Genomic DNA, 16,324 nt, shown 5'->3' with positions numbered 1-16,324 from the left:
AATCACCATCTCCACGTTTCTCTGCAACAATCTTTTCCAATCTTCAACGAACACCAACGGTCATATTGCTTCCACAGAAGTAAACACCCGGAGTATGAATCATCACCCAGACTACCAATAGCTAATGCCTTCGAATGTGGAATAGATTGCAAAAATGAAAATCCACAAGAAGAAGAAACAATCAAGTCTCACAAACCAAAGACACCCCTGGATCTAATTAGATACGATCATAGATCCCAACTGTGATAATGAATCTTAATAAACCACGACTCTGAACAATCGCCAATAATCCATGAAAGACCGTCAACAAACAATGCCTTCAGTAGACATTTGAAGAGAACGGAAAAACTCTACCAAGATTTGAAGTAGATTGCCACAACTTCTCCTTCAAATTGACAAATGTGGATACCAAGGCTTTACCAGATGCGGATCTTCCAACAATGATCCATGAAGGATCTCTAACGCCTCCACTGAGGCCAATGCCAATAAAGTACTACAATTTGGACTTATCATACATGCCAAATCTTTGTAGTATACTCTGCCAATGCCGGTTCTCTCTACCTCCTAGAGAAAACCCAATGAACCCTGAAGTTCTGTAACTGACCGGAGAGTCTCCAAATAAACAGACAACCTCTGCAACTAACTCTGAAGGGTCTTCAATTGGCTTCCACCGAGTGAACAAAATTTTTTTTTCACCCCCATCACTCACATGGATGATAAAGCATCGTTGTACAAATATGCCTCCATTCCACTAAGCATCCGGAGTGAATCTGCACCTCTTATTTGGAATGTCTTCAACCGCTACACATAATCTTGCATGGCTTGTACCTCTATCACCAGATACTTGCATCCTCCAATAGAAGGCTCACTGTTTCCTTGTTGAGGTGACTCCACCCAAACTCTCTGGGTGTCCATCGCGACTTCACTACCATGAACCAGATTCAAGACAAAGAAAGAGATCTGTCTCTCTCTGGGTGCGCGCTGTAGCGTCTTATCCCTTTCAATTTCTTTGTCTAGAGCTTTCTTTTGTGAACGAGTTACTGTCGCCAAGCCAAAATCTGACACATTGCACCTCTGTATGACTCTGTTGCTTACTCTCTTGTACTACTGTATGTATGCACCTTGTACGACACTCCTGCGTACTCATTTGTGCTATTGTAGCCACGTGCTCATACGCCTTATGTGTGCACTACTGCAGCTGTTGCCTTTTAACATTCACATACTACCAGTACTTCTCGTATTATGTTTGATAGTAGCTCCAACTGCCACAACATTCCCCTGAGCCTGCATTAGTTGCCAATCATCTGTCTCCCGACGAAATGGTCTCCTTCCGATTGAACCAGATCTCTCGATCGCCTTAACTCAACAACCAGGAAAGTTCCCAGGAAAGACTAGTAGGGGTCATAACCGGTCCCACTCAAGAACTAGTCTTCTTAAACAGTGTCTTTTTGGCAGAACTTTCCTAGACGTTGTTGATCTTGTGATAATCATGTGCAATTCTCCTGATCGCCCTTGACCAATCCTTATCTCCTCTGATTTGCCACTTGATCAAGCCTGATCGACTCTGGTCTCTAATGATCTATCTCGATCTATATCTGGTTGTCCAATCTGGTCAGAATTTGCCCATTCTAACCTCTTCAGTGAATCTGTAGCGTTCCACAATATCCGGCAGCCTCCTTTCGACTATTAAAGATGACAAACCCTCGTGTTTTGACTATCTTCAAAAAAAAAAAAACCGTTCAAAATGTCATTATTCTGATCTTGCGGTTGCGTTTGGAATGGTTCGTTTAGCTAAGACCAACCTTCGTTACACTTCTGGGGACTTCACTGATATAATTTCCCCAAAAACTAGGCCACACCATAATTTTCTAAAAAATTCTGAGCCAAATTGCAATTTTCAAAAGTTCAGGAAATATTCTGTGTCCCAACAGAATATTCTGTCTGATGGCGTCACTCTGCATCAGCACATTTTCCTGCCATTTTGATCTTCTTTCTTTTTATAGAAACTCTAATTAAAAAATCTGACCGTACAGATGAGTCCGAAATACTCCAAATAGTTAGAAAGCATTATTGGATCGTCAGAAATGGACTTAGAATGGCTCAGATCAAGCCAAAATAATTTCGACTCCTCAGATCTGCGGTTGTTCTTTCGCCGCATAGCACTGGATACCTCCTACGTGTGCTGATGTGGCAGCTGGCATGGCGCTAACTAGGCTGCTGATGTAGCAGTCATTGTTGACATGGCTGATGATGTGGCAGATGGCGTGGCTTATGACGTGTCAGACACGTGGCAGTCCTGACTGACGTGGCACTAATGTGTCAGCCACGTGCGCGCTGAGCTGGTGTGTGATGTGGCACTGATGTCACTCACACGCGCGTGCCACTTACCTTCTTTCTAGCCCCGCATGTGGGGCACATGCCTGAGACTGGGAGGACACGCCGGCTGCTCTTCACGGCGCGTGGGGCGCGTACTGTGACTGGGCCTCATGTGCTTTTGTCAGGAGGGCCGTGAGGGCGCGTTGGACATCATCTGGCGCTCTGCTTTGCAGTTTTGGACTCCTCTTAGCAAGACCTTGCTCTTGGTATGCTCCAAACCTGATTTCGAGTAACTTTATTTCTGGCAGTTTCGGAAATCACACTCTATTTTTTTGAAAAATGACTGACGAGGCTCTGATATCACTTGTTGGGGATTCGGGATTCCGCCCAAGACCTCCTAGAAATTATACCAAGTAAGAAAAACACACTCACACCCAAGAAGACAAAATATTTAACGTGGTTTAGCTTTAATGCCTACGTTCACGGGAGAGTAATTGGTTATCACTATTACAATGGTGAGATTATAGAAAGATTACAATAGAGGATGAGCTCACACCATCCTTACTCATTCACTCACCCATCTCCCTCTCTCACACAGAGAGAGACGGTCTCTCTGCCTCACATCTCTCACTCTCTCTCGGTTTGCTCTCTCTCGGTTTTCTTTTTCTCTCCCTTAAGCTCCTCCTCCACACCTCATTTATACACAAATAAGGGAGAGTCTCATTGGTCACCACCTACCTCTTCCACTAGCTTCATCCACCAGCTAGTGGGTTGGTGGAGTAGGAGAGCCACATTCCATTGAGTGGAGAAAGTGGGTTCTCTATTGGAGCTCCTCACATGAGGTGAGATATCCAACAGGTTGCTCCAAGGATAGACGAAGGGGGTTTCTCTCTTAAAGCCTGGCCAACCTCACCGCCTTGCAAACACTCGATGTTGCATCCAATGATCTTAGTGGTCCACTCCCATGTCTCCATGGCATAAGCTCACTCCAAAACCTCTTTCATTCCCTCAAATTTCTTCTTCAGTATGACATCCCCGAAAAATGTTTATCTTCTTGACAACAACTCCTTTTTAGCTTGGCCCATACCAGACAGTCTCTGAAAGCACATCGACCCTCAAGGTCTTCTCAGCCAACGACTTCAACATCAACGGAAAAATACCCGATTTTTTTTGGTGCTAACACATTCCCAAATCTGACAACTCTTCACTTGGAGTTCAACAAGCTTAAGGGTGGGCTACCTGCGAGCTTTTCGAATTCTACAATTCAATCTCTGAGGTTGCATAAGCAACAGAGTATTTATAAGCTCAATGGTTCAATTGCTATGATACAAAACATGACCCATTTGACCGAACTGTGGTTGCATTATAATTCCTTTTCAGGTCCATTACCAAACATTTCAGGTCATACGAGGTTGCAGAGCTTCCCTATAAATAGCAATTACATTACGAGTCAAGTATCGACATCTTTGATGCATCTTCTATCGCTTAAGATTGTGAATTTGACCAACAATCTTCTACAAGGGCCAACCCCAAAGTTTGACCCTTCTGTGGTGGTTGATATAGATGAGTTTGATCAGACTAACAATTTTTGCTTACATTATCCTGAAGTTGAATGTGATCGCCGGGTGAATATACTACTTTCAATCCTGTAATCAGTTAATTATCCGATAGAGTTCGCGAAGAATTGGAAAGGTAATGATCCTTGCATCCCATGGTTGGGGCTCACTTGTACTAGTGGAGACATTATTGTTGTCAATTTTCAAAATATGGGTCTTACGGGTATAATTTCTCCAAATTCTCATCCATTACTTCGTTGCAGAAACTAATTCTCGCTAATAATAATCTTATTGGTACTATTCCGAATGAGCTTACAACTTTACCTAATCTTAGAGAATTAGATCTCTAACAATCGGCTTTATGGAGAAATCCCGTTTTTTAAGAATAATGTGTTTATAAAAACTTATGGCAATCTTCATATTTGGAAGAATAGTGTTGCTCCTTCACCAGGGACACCTGAAACAACTCCGAATAATTTTGAAAGCAATGGTAGTAAGAATTCGATTGGAGTGATTATAAGCATCGTAATTGGCAGTGTATGTGTAGGTTTGGTAGCTGGAATTGTTATACTCTACCTATACAGAGGTAGAATAAAGTATTCTAGTAAATGTCATGTCATTGAATTGAAAGCATGGTAATCCCTATTCATGTTTTGAAGAATGCGACCAACAATTTTAGCCAAGAGAATATATAGGGAGAGGTGGATTTCGAACTGTCTACAAAGGGGAGTTGCATGATGGCACTAAGATTGCAGTTATGAGAATGGAGTCCAGAATGGTGAGTGAGAGTGGTTGGGATCAATTCAAGTGTGAGATTGTTGTTCTTAATGAGATTCAACATAGGCATTTGGTTTCAATTCCAAGATATTGCTTGGATGGAAACGAAAGACTACTTGTTTATAAATACATGCCTCAAGGGACTCTTAGTAGGCATTTGTTTCAATGGAAAGAGGAAGGGTTGAATCCCCTTGAATGGTTGAAAAGGTTGACCATTGCTTTGGATGTGGCCAGAGGAGTTGAGTATCAACATAGTTTAGCCCATCAAAGTTTTATTCATAGGGATCTCAAACCATCCAACATTCTTCTGACAGATGATATGCGTGCTAAAGTTGCCGATTTTGGACTTGTTCGCCTAGCTCCAGATGGGAAGTCTTCAGTTCTAACTAAACTAGCGGGAACTTTTGGGTATCTCGCACCAGAATATACAAGTATTCTTTTATAAACTGAAAATTGTACATATTGAATTTTTATGTAGAAACCCGTCCATAATGATATGACATCTGTATTTTTAAAATTTTATGCACAGATGATAAGTCTTTCCTTTAAAAGTGAGAGAACCACAATGTTGAACGTTATTTATTATAGAAATTTTATATTGAAATTTAGTTTGTATAGTATTATTACCACAACTATTTTTACTTTTTCTCAATAAACTTTTGGAAACAAAAGGTTTGTTGTTCTTGAAACGCCCATTAAACTAGGGGTTTTAACTTGAGTAGTGAAAAGAGAAAACAACAAAAACAAACATCCAAAAGAATTCATTGAAACATGATAATAATAAGAAAATAATAAATAAATAAATATTAGAGTAATGCAATATAAATAGAAAAATTATACTAATATTTGTACAAAGTCATGTGGCCAAACTAGGAGCCTTTCGCTTGAAAGAAAACAACCATCAAAGTGGTTCTTAATTTAAAATTTTCCATTGACTAATCACTCTAGATAGATTTCCTATATATATATATATATGATAGAATAGCTTTTTCAAAAAATGAGCTAGCAAAGTTTGAGTTTATAGTCATGCAAATTGTTATGACCCGAACCCGTCCCCATGAATCAAGGTCATAACCATCCAGTAGTCAAGAGATTACCTATGGCCTTAAACCAAAATAGACATATTTCAACAGAGTTGAGGGGCCAAAATGGAAGCAAACTTAAAACTTTTGTCCATAGAGCTGTGCTTACATGGCACATAATAACATTTCACATGTATTCATTAATAACCCACCTGAAAGGAAGTTAACATATAAGCTTTACACAACAGGATCATTCAAGTCATAGTTAGCCAAACCAAAAGCTTATATACAAAGGTGATCCAAAGTTTTCACCAACATAGCAAAAATATAACAAAGGAACAAAGAGGCGAAAACTAGTCTCGTGCGTGAGACATATGGGCTGACTCCTCAAAACTTTGGCTGTTCCTCACAGACTTCACTGGGGTTGGGTTTGTACATCTCTTGGCTCACCTACAGACACATGAATGAGAGTGGGTGAAAGCCCAGTGAATAATATCAAATAAAGAAGATACATGAATGGAATTTAAAACAAATACATCGGACGACCTTGGGCGTAATTCATGTTTCTATCTCGTACATCAGGCGACTACAAATCTAGAAATGTCAAACGGCCTCGGGCCCAATTCATTCATGTCCAACAGCCTTTAGCCCAATCGTTCATGTCAAACGGCTTTTGGCCCAATTATTCATGGCAAACGGCCTTTGGCCCAATTGTTTATGTCAAACAGCCTTTGGCCCAATCATTTATGTCAAACGGCCTTTGGCCCAATCGTTTATGTCAAATGGCCTTTGGCCCAATCATTTATGTCAAATGGCCTTTGGCCCAATCATTCATGTTAAACGGCCTTTGGCCCAATCGTTTATGTCAAATGGCCTTTGGCCCAATCATTTATGTCAAATGGCCTTTGGCCCAATCATTCATGTCAAACGGCCTTTGGCCCAATCGTTCGTGTTAAATGGCCTTTGGCCCAATCATTCATATCAAACGGCCTTTGGCCCAATCATTCATGTCAAACGGCCTTTGGCCCAATCGTTCGTGTCAAACGGCCTTTGGCCCAATCATTTATATCAAACGGCCTTTGGCCCAATCATTCATGTCAAACGGACTTTGGCCCAATCATTCATATCAAACGGCCTTTGGCCCAATCATTCATGTCAAACGGCTGTAGACGCGCCCCTGGGCTTTACTACTACAGTTCAGACTCAAATGTCACGGTTTTGAATCTAGTCCCACAAGGTGCAATGCGAGACCGATAAATCACCAAAGAGTCCAAATTCGACAAATCGTTTTGGAAAACTGATTTTTAAGAAAGAAGTGCCAAACATGGACTGCTTTGCCAGATACAGAGTCGCCGCCTAAATATTTTGTTTTGGGACAATTTAGGAAACCCTGACTCGTGCCTAAAGCCACGTGTCCGTCATCACCAAAGTTGCCCCGGCTCGGGAACTTGGATACGATTGGGGAAGGTCATCTATGAGCACCCCTGTTCGCCCGATCAATGATCGGCCTGTACTAAACGTGATATCTTGTTTTTGAAAACACATGCGTTTTTATTCTGGTTAATTAGCTAATCTTACTATGTGATGCGCACAACACACAAGTATAGACTAGATCGCCTAATTTGGAACAAAGCATCGCATATCTGTTTGTTTGAAAATGGTTTGAAGTTTGCTTCTCGAAAGTAGGCTAAAATACGAATTTCAATGAATTGTTCCAATTCAAGCAATCCAACCTTCACTCACAGGCATTCAGGCAGTTATATCACATAAGCAATTAGCCTCATGGCAAGCATGCTGTCATGGAAACACTCGCACACATGCAAGATGCTAAAGCATAAAAGCTTACCTAGTACTCCGAGCCAAAAAAAAAAAGAACTAGTTAGTAATCAATGCATGATCCTAGTTTATGTCAACAACGGCTAATGCAACACATGCAAGATGTAATTAGAATAGTCTCGGCTAATCTAAGATGGCATATGAGATGCGACAATTCGATACATGTATTCAAGTTGGAATTGAAATACGATGCAGTTAGTATGATGCGTCGAGCCCGGTGCATGCAATATAGATGAATGATGCAAACTTGCATAGCATAAGGATGCTAAATGAGACATGCCCTAGAACTAACCATCATAAGCGGTTAAGTAAAAGGGAGAAAGAAGTGGGGTTGGAAGACATGCATCACACACACGCACACTTATTACACAATTGCGCCCTCTCGACGGAGGGACCAAAAGAATAATACAAATCATCTAATTAACTAACTAAAAACCTAATTAATTAATTACACAACGAAATCGAAATAAATAACTATTCTAAGTTATTAAAACACTAAAATGGCCTCGAGACAAGGGATGAATGCATGATTGGACGGCTTTGCTCGGAAATCCATCGCCATGCTTTATGTTGCCTCTGTTTGCACTGCTCTGTACCTCTGAAAATTGTGCTAACTTCTGTGACACTTCTAAACCACCTTGTGGTCATGCTGTGAGGCCATCGGCCAAAATATGAGGCCATCAGCCAAGGTAAACTGGTCATCGACAAAAAAAAGGGCTCTCGGCCAATTGTTTGTTGCCGATCGACACTGAATATGGTCGATCGACCATCTCTTCCTGTGAAAAGCTTCTGTTGCTGTAGCAGAGGACAAACAGAGCATGGCAATACATTTACAAGACAACGTTTGCACAACTACACCCCTTATCATTTTTTAGACTCAAAGGAGTGTAGTTCTTGACCCTCGGGCCACCAATCACGCATTTCAATTCATGATGGCCAAAGGAGCCAAGTGCGCAATTCAATATGGAATGAAATGCACAAAAACACATAAGGGGCCCCAACCTCTATCATGTTTGATCAAGAGGCAAGGGATGCACACAAAATGCAATGCAACCTAAGCATGCAAGCAAGCTAATGCAACATGAGCATACAAGCAAGCGATGTGCAACCTAAACATGTGAACACATGCGGCATGCAACAACACGCAAAATGAAGCAAGCATGCAACAACATGCATAGATGGACTTAAACTAAAGTGGACAACTCGTAATCATGGCCAAATCAGTGGCCAAAATGGACTAAAATGAAGACAAAGGTACATACAAACATGCATGCCAATTGGCCTATCACCTAAGAATAGGAGAGCAACTTTCAAGAACACTTAAAAGGGGACAAAGCATACAAGTATGAAAATACTAGAAGCCCTGAAATGATGCTAGGCATGATGCCAAATCACACAAACAAAGCCAAGTAAGGCATACAAGAAAGCCTAAAACTTAAGGCTAGCCAAGGAGCTCAAACCATGGCTATGCAAAACATGAAGCAAATGGCAAGTATAATCCAAAACAGTCCTAGATCATGTCAAAATGAGCCTAAAACATGCAAGGACCAAAGCCAAAATAAGCTATAATAGAGGGCCAAAAGCATGAGGCATGCAAGGCTATAAGAGGGGTGTTACACTACACCAATCAAAACCAAACATGGCATGAATTAACCAATGAAAAACAGAGTTATGGCATGGTAAAAACAAGACCAAAAGCCCACTTAGATGGCATCCCAAAGACCTAAACATGATGGCATACACAATGACCCATTCATGAGGCATAAAACATCAACTCTTTAAAGCATTAAAGGAGTGGTAATTGCAAGTGTTTGAGCATACTATATGGACTGAAATAACATAACTAGTGATGCCAAATCACTGAAATGGCCCAAGTAAAGCATGCTAGTGACTTGGACACTCAAAGCTAACAAGCAAGAATGCCTTATGGCTATACAAAGCATGGCATATATGACCAAAACAACACAAATCAGACCTTAAACATGGTAAAACATGAACAAAGTCTTCTCAAAGCTAAGCCAAAAGCATGCTAAAATGATATGTTAAAGCATGAGACACATTAGGCTATTTCATGGAAATGCACTACAAGTGCATAGAGCATGTAAGGAGCTATTAAACCAAACCCTAACAGAGGTATGACATGGTAAAACAAGTCCAAGAACATGCTGAAATGGATACAACATAGGCTAGAATGACATGCTACTTCATGAAGCATACAAAGCTAGTGTGTGTGATTTACACTACAAATGTATCAACCATGTATGGAATGACCAAGATAAGAAAAGACAGTGGTGAGCCTCAGCAAAATAGTCGCAAATACAAGCTAAGATATGGTCAACATACACTTAGTAAAGATGCTCAAACATGAGGCATATTAAGGCATGTATTGAAGATGCAAGTGGATTTCAGTGGTGAGAAGGCCAATACAAGGTGGTCTTGAAGCTCACAAAAAAGGCTAAAAAACAAGGCCAAACAAGGCCTAAGAGGGGGTAAACAACCCCAAACACAAAAATGGCCTAAATCAAAGATCTAAAGCATGCAAAAAAAGAACTTATTGTAGTTTATAGTTAAGCTTAAAACAATAAGCAAAAGGGGCTAAAAGCTTAAGCAAGAAAGGGGTATCTAAAGCAAGAATGCTCACCCTTGAAGAACACCTTCAAGAACAAGGCTCCAGCACCTTTTTCTGATCAACACCACCTCAAGAACTCTAACACCAACTCCCTAGCACCTCAGCAACCAGGGATGGTGTTCTAGTAGGTGTTCGTGTGCAATAATAAGACAATACTACACTTTTGAGCACAAATACACACAAAGATATAAAGAGAGGGAAATATAGAGATAGATAGATACAACTTCTCTAACCCTATTTTTCAAAACCTCTAAGAAGGGAGGAGGAGCTCCTTTCTTATAGAAATCCAAATCCAAAGCTTCCTAAGCAAGCTAAGCAAAGGTGCAAATCCCTCCATACACGTGTATGGAGGGTGTGAATTGTGTATGCCGGCTGTGACAGCTGGCATAAAATATATGCATAAAACAGATGAACAGGGCTCGGCTAGAAAATATGGCCGATCGACCAACACAAGGGCCGACCGACTAACTAATGTGCCGATCGGCCAACACTTTTGGCTGATGGCAAGAAAACAAGGCCGATGGGTTGAGGGGATGGCCAAAAAGCCACACTCTTCCCTCAAAAGCAAAAACACAAGTGCTTGGTCCACAACCAAGCACAAAACAGATAAGTTGAGAGATCCTAAGGCAAGGCGCGCGGCCGAGACCTCCGAGAACTCAAAACAAACATGAACATGGATGATTATCGAGTGTTCAAACGATGACGTCCAAGTCTTGAGGACGGTCAAAAATGGGGTGTCTACAACGGCCTTTGGCTCAATCGTTCATGTCAAGCGTATGTTTGTCCATAATTCAAATTAACAACTTATGCACTCAAATGAGAGTGAGCAGTTGGACAAACAGCATACTTCAAATATCTTGATTAAGATATTACTCATAGTGTTCTACTGGTGGATTCGTCCTTGTGCTCGACCCTACATAAACCAAAGCACATAATGGGTCACAAACAATTCCTTCCGTTCTTAATTTATTTATTCCTCTTAGGCCTCTTTCTTATCTTCTTAATCCATTCACAATGCTCAATGCATGCCTAAGAGTGCTCAGAAGTGAAAGAGAACGGAAAACAAAACTTAAATCAACTTTACAAAATTTCTGAAACAGGGCTCCCCGCTTGAGCGCAGCTTTCGCCGCTCGAGCGGACCCCCTTGGTCTGCAAAAGTACTGGTTACTTCATTTTTACGCTCGAGCGTAACTTTTGATACTCGAGCTGAGAGCCAAGGTGTGGGTCTGGGCGCTCGAGCATAACTCTTCCCCTCTTGAGCAGACATCATGTCTGCAAAACTTCTGGGAACTAAAATTTCACGCTCGAGCGGCGTTTTTCCTGCTCGAGCGGACATGCCGGATTCTGGGTTTTCCAGAACTCCGATTGAACTTTAAACTCGACCCCAAAGGCTCCAAAACTCATACTTTTGATGCAAAAACATGGAAACACATTATGTAATATGCGAATATAAGAATATGAGGCCAAATTGTTCAAATTCATGATTTAACTCTCAAATTAATCAACATTTCTCTTGTATGGTCAAAACCCATGCATTCAAACCTCACACAAGCCTCATATCTCCATCAATCAAGCATGCATGTCAATTTTTTACTCCAATTCCATTTCAAATGGCACCAATGATGCTTATAATCAAGAAACTCAATAAAACCACGCTTGCGTGTGTGATTTGGTGTGATTTTCACCATGTTCTCATAATCAACTTCTAATTGTAACATGAATCTTTTGAATTGAGTTCCATACCATGGAAATTCTTACATGCATGTAGTATAAGACTCTCAAATCAACATGAGCTACATGTTTCATGCTCAAATATGTAAATTTATGGAAATTTCTTACATGTATGTGCATATAGACTTTAATTTCATCAATTTCAACCCAAATCATGTTCTAGATTATCATCTAGCTTGAATTCACAAGATTACAAACTCAAATTCATGAATTTACTCACCTAGGAGCTCCAATCTTCACAAATGTAGTTAAATCTTGAGTGTAGCTTCCAATTTCACAAACTTTGAGCCAAAACACACATCTCTCCCTCTTTCTCTCTCTAGAACCGGCCCCTCTCTCTCTCTCTCTCCAGTGGGTAACTTCAGATTTTGAGTCCAAGCAAAATGAATATAAGTGTAATGGGACCTTTACATATGCTTGCCTTAATCAAATTGATTAAGGCTAAGTAATTGAACTTAATTAATCGTTCCAAATCTAATTATTTTGATCCAAATAGATTTCAATTAAATTTCACAATAGGCTCTAAAAATTATGTCAATCACAATGGCGTAGTCAATTTCAGTTTCTGTGGCCGATAAGGCCTTCAATTTTCAGTTCATATCGGGATGTTGAATAGATCTTCCTACGGTGAACAGATAGAATTTCAAAACCACATATAATCATATAAATGGCATTCAAAATCATATCAAACACATAATCACATCATAATTAAGATTAATTAGCATAATACGGAACAGGGTTATCACAGTCTTCCCTCATTTAGAAAGTTTGGTCCTCCAAACTTATTTTACCTTCGTCGAGAAACAAATATGGATAGCGTAGTCGCATTTTATCCTCTTTTTCCCGTGTAGCGTCCGTCCTATAGTGTTCTTTCCATTCCACTTTCACCATCGGGATGGACTTACTTCTTAACTGTTTCACTTGTTGGTCAATGATTCGTTCCGGCCATTCTGCGTACTCCATATTTTCATCAAGAGCTATCCAGTAATAATCAATCACATGAAACGGATCTCGAAGATAACCCCTTAACATTGATACGTAGAATACATTGTGCATTTCTTCGAATCCCGATGGCAAAGCAACTCGGTAAGCAACAGGACCAAGCCTTTCTAGAATTTGAAACGGCCCAATGTAACGGGGTGACAACTTTCCTTTCTTACTGGATCTTACTTGGCCCTTCATCGGAGTCACGCGAATAAACACGTGGTCACTAACCTCATACTCAAGAGGTCTTCTTCGAACATCTGTATAATTCTTTTGCCGACTCTGAGCTGTCTTGAGCCTTTGCTGAATAGTTTTGATCTTCTCAGAAGTGTCTTGCACAATTTCAGGCCCAAGTAGAGTCCTATCCCCGACTTTTGTCCAACAAATTGGTGATCTACACCTTCTACCATACAAAGCCTCGTATGGTGCCATACCGATACTGGAGTGGAAGCTGTTATTATATACATACTCTGCTAGTGGCAAATAATCTTCCCAACTCCCCTGAAAATCTAAAGCACACATTCTGAGTATGTCTTCTGAGCATGTCATGACAGTGGAAGCTGTTATTATATGCAAACTCTGCTTGTAGGCCACTTGAAGTGGCCTACGGCCTTTTTTCTATTTTTGCAGATATTTTTTGTGTCAACTGTGCCAGCTGTTGGCCACTGAAGCCATCCTCCATACATGGAGGGATTGCAACAAGCTTTAAGCTTGTCAAGCAAGCTTTTGCTTGCATTGCTTATATAAGGGGAGGTCCCTCCCCCTTGCTGTTGAGGGACAAAAATTGACTCTCTCTCTAGAGCTTTCTCTCTCTCTCTTTCTCTTTCTCTCTTTCTCTATATTGCTTGAAAGTGTGCTTTCTCTTCAATTTTGCACACAACCTCTTAGCCAAACACCACTACCTTGTTGCTAAGGTGCTTGAGGGTCTCATTTGGGCTGTTGAAGGTTGAATCTTGGCTCAGAGATTGTTGTTTTGCTGCTGTGCTACAAGGGTGAGCATATTCCCCTTTTAAGCTTATTTTTGTATACCATCTTAGCCACTTTTGCATGCTGTTTTAGGCTTGGTTGTTAACTACAAAAAGCTCTATTTTTAAGTGTTAAAAATGTCGGTTTGAGCCCTTGTTCGGGTTAGGGGTGGTCTATCCTCTTTGGTTGCTTATTTGCTAAGCTTTTGTACCATCTTTTAAGGCTATTCAAACAATCTCTTTTTGGACTTTTAACCACTGAATTCCAAAGGAATTTTAGTGGTGGCAACTTGGTTTTGAGGTCCCAAATAGGAGGGGGTGCTCCCCTCTCCTCTTTTCTTGAATGCATGTGTTGATGGCTCACCACATGAGCATGTGTTTCTACTCCTTTGTGGCTTTGTTCGAGCTTGTTTTTGTGACTTTTTGGACCTTCCATAACTCTATTTTTGGCTGGTTTGGTCATTGGTTGCTTGCATCTTACACTTGTAGTGCAATTTTGCTTGTTAGCCTTGTATGCCTAGTGAGTTAGCTTGTTATTCTAGCATGTTTTGGCTCCACTCCAGCATGTTTTTGGCCATTATTTGACATGTTTTAACTCTGATTTTGGTTGGTTGGGTCACCTCTTGTTTGGTTTTTGTACTTATAGTGCAATCTCACTCATTAGCCTTGCATGCTTAGTGTTTTGGCATTTTGTTCTAGCTTGTTTTAGCTCTATTTCAGTATGCTTTTGGCCTTGATTTAGCATGCTTAAACTCTGTTCCAAGTGGTCTTGGTCATGTATGGCTTACCTTGTAGGGCTATAGTGTAATTGGCTTTGCTAGTCTTGAGTTTTGAGACCCCTAGCATGCCTTATTTGTGATCTTTGTGTGATATGGCATCATTTGGTATGTAATTTCAGAGCTTGTTTCTTTGCCATGCTTCCACTTGAATCACTCTTTAAGTGCTTTTTGAGAGTTGAGCTTGGTACCTTGTTTGTGAGCCATCAAATGAGCATGCTTTTCTTGCTTCTTGAGCCTAATTTTCAGCATGTTTAGGCCACTGTTTTGGCATGTTTAACCTCTGTCCGGGGTTGGTTTGATCATTTAAGCTTCGTATTGCATGCCTCTTGTGAAATGCTCTTTACTAGCTTTGATGTTTTTGGCTTTCAACATGTTATGCTTGCATTGTTTGCATGCCTTAAGGTCTTTAGCATGACATTTCAGTGCTGGAATATGTGCTATTGCATTCCATCTTTCATTTGTTGTATCACTTTGAAAGAGGTCTTAAGCCTTTGTTGGTTTGAGCACGAAATTGAGGCGTTAATGCCTAATGGTTTTAGCCTTCTCTTGAGGGTTTCTACTAACCAACGACATGATGCTTCTTTCATACTCAAGAAACTTGTGGCTTGGTCCATCTTTCCAATTAGAGGACTTCTCACTTTTGGACTTAACCGGTTAAAGGATTAATCGGTAATCTAAAACGAGTAAACAAAATGAATCAAAGTAAAACACGCCAAGATAACATGTTTGTGTTGCATTGCATGAGTTTGGATCGGACGTTAATCCAAACATGAGAAATGAGAGATGTTTCATACTTGAAGTGATGAAACGTGCCTCATTTCTTGGTCGCCGTCCCCCTTGATTGTGCATGATAGGGTGGAGGCCTCTTGAGTCTTGTGTGTTATTTGTGCATTCATTGATTTGTACAAACTTGGCTTCTCGGCCATCGTGCATTGCGATGCTCGGTTGGTGGCCCGAGAGTTGAGTACCATACTCCTTTGAGCTTGAGAAAGATAAGGAGGGTGGTTGTACACACATACCCTGCAAATGCCTTGCCTTGCCCCTTTTGTACTCTGTTTGCAGCAAAACTAGAGTGTGCAGGAGCAAGTGGCCTACAGCTTCCCCTGGTGGCCGACAGCCCACCAACTTGAAGGTGGTTCAAAGTTGTTCTGGTTCTGAAGTAGAAACAACCTGGAGATTGGTCCGATGTTTGGGATCAAGGCGAATGCAAATAGAGGCAACCGGTGGCAAAGCAATGGATTTTCAGGAGGAAGCCGATCAAGCATGCATGCATCCTTAGCCCTCGAGGCCCTTTTAACTGTTTTGCTTAGCTGGTTAATTCGTTGGTTCTGTACTTAAATAGTTAATGTGCTTAGCTAGTTATTCAATTGTGTTGTATTTAGTTGACTAGAATAGTTAATTAGTTTAATTTGTAATAATTAGCTTAGCTTAGTGTAGCTTCGCTTATTTATTCGGACCCTTCATCGAAAAGGCAAATGTTATAATAAGGGTGCATGTGTGTGTGCATGTCTTCCAACCCCACTTCTTTCTCCCTTTTACTTATCAGCTTTCGATGGTTAGTTTTAGGGCATGTTTTGATTAGCATCCTTATGCTTGCATACGTGCATCATTCATTTGTATTGCATGCACCAGGCTTGGCGCATCATTCAAACTGCATTGTATTTCAATAGCTATTTGAATACATGTATCAACTCGTTGCATTTCATATGTCATGATTAGGTAGCCGAGC

General features: G+C 40.7%; 1 protein-coding gene across 1 annotated transcript; it reads left to right on the top strand.

Moving 5' to 3' along the window:
- Positions 1-4,635: 4,635 nt before the first annotated feature.
- LOC114255827 (receptor-like kinase TMK2) lies at positions 4,636-5,198 on the top strand. Its single transcript, XM_082894973.1, has 2 exons — positions 4,636-5,080; positions 5,179-5,198. Exons 1-2 carry the CDS (start codon positions 4,636-4,638, stop codon positions 5,196-5,198), a joined length of 465 nt encoding a protein of 154 aa, XP_082751099.1.
- The last annotated feature ends 11,126 nt before the right edge of the window (positions 5,199-16,324 follow it).

This window comes from Camellia sinensis, chromosome 11 (assembly GCF_055761805.1).
Source record: "Camellia sinensis isolate YWXY chromosome 11, ASM5576180v1, whole genome shotgun sequence".
NCBI classification, from domain to species: domain Eukaryota; kingdom Viridiplantae; phylum Streptophyta; class Magnoliopsida; order Ericales; family Theaceae; genus Camellia; species Camellia sinensis.
This window is presented reverse-complemented; position numbering and strand designations above follow the sequence as displayed.

Coding starts and splice junctions, on each gene's coding strand:
- LOC114255827 (XM_082894973.1), top strand. CDS start 4,636: ATGGAGTCCAGAATGGTGAGTGAGAGTGGTTGGGATCAATTCAAGTGT. Junction 5,081..5,178: donor TCTCGCACCAGAATATACAA/GTATTCTTTTAT, acceptor TTTTATGCACAG/ATGATAAGTCTTTCCTTTAA.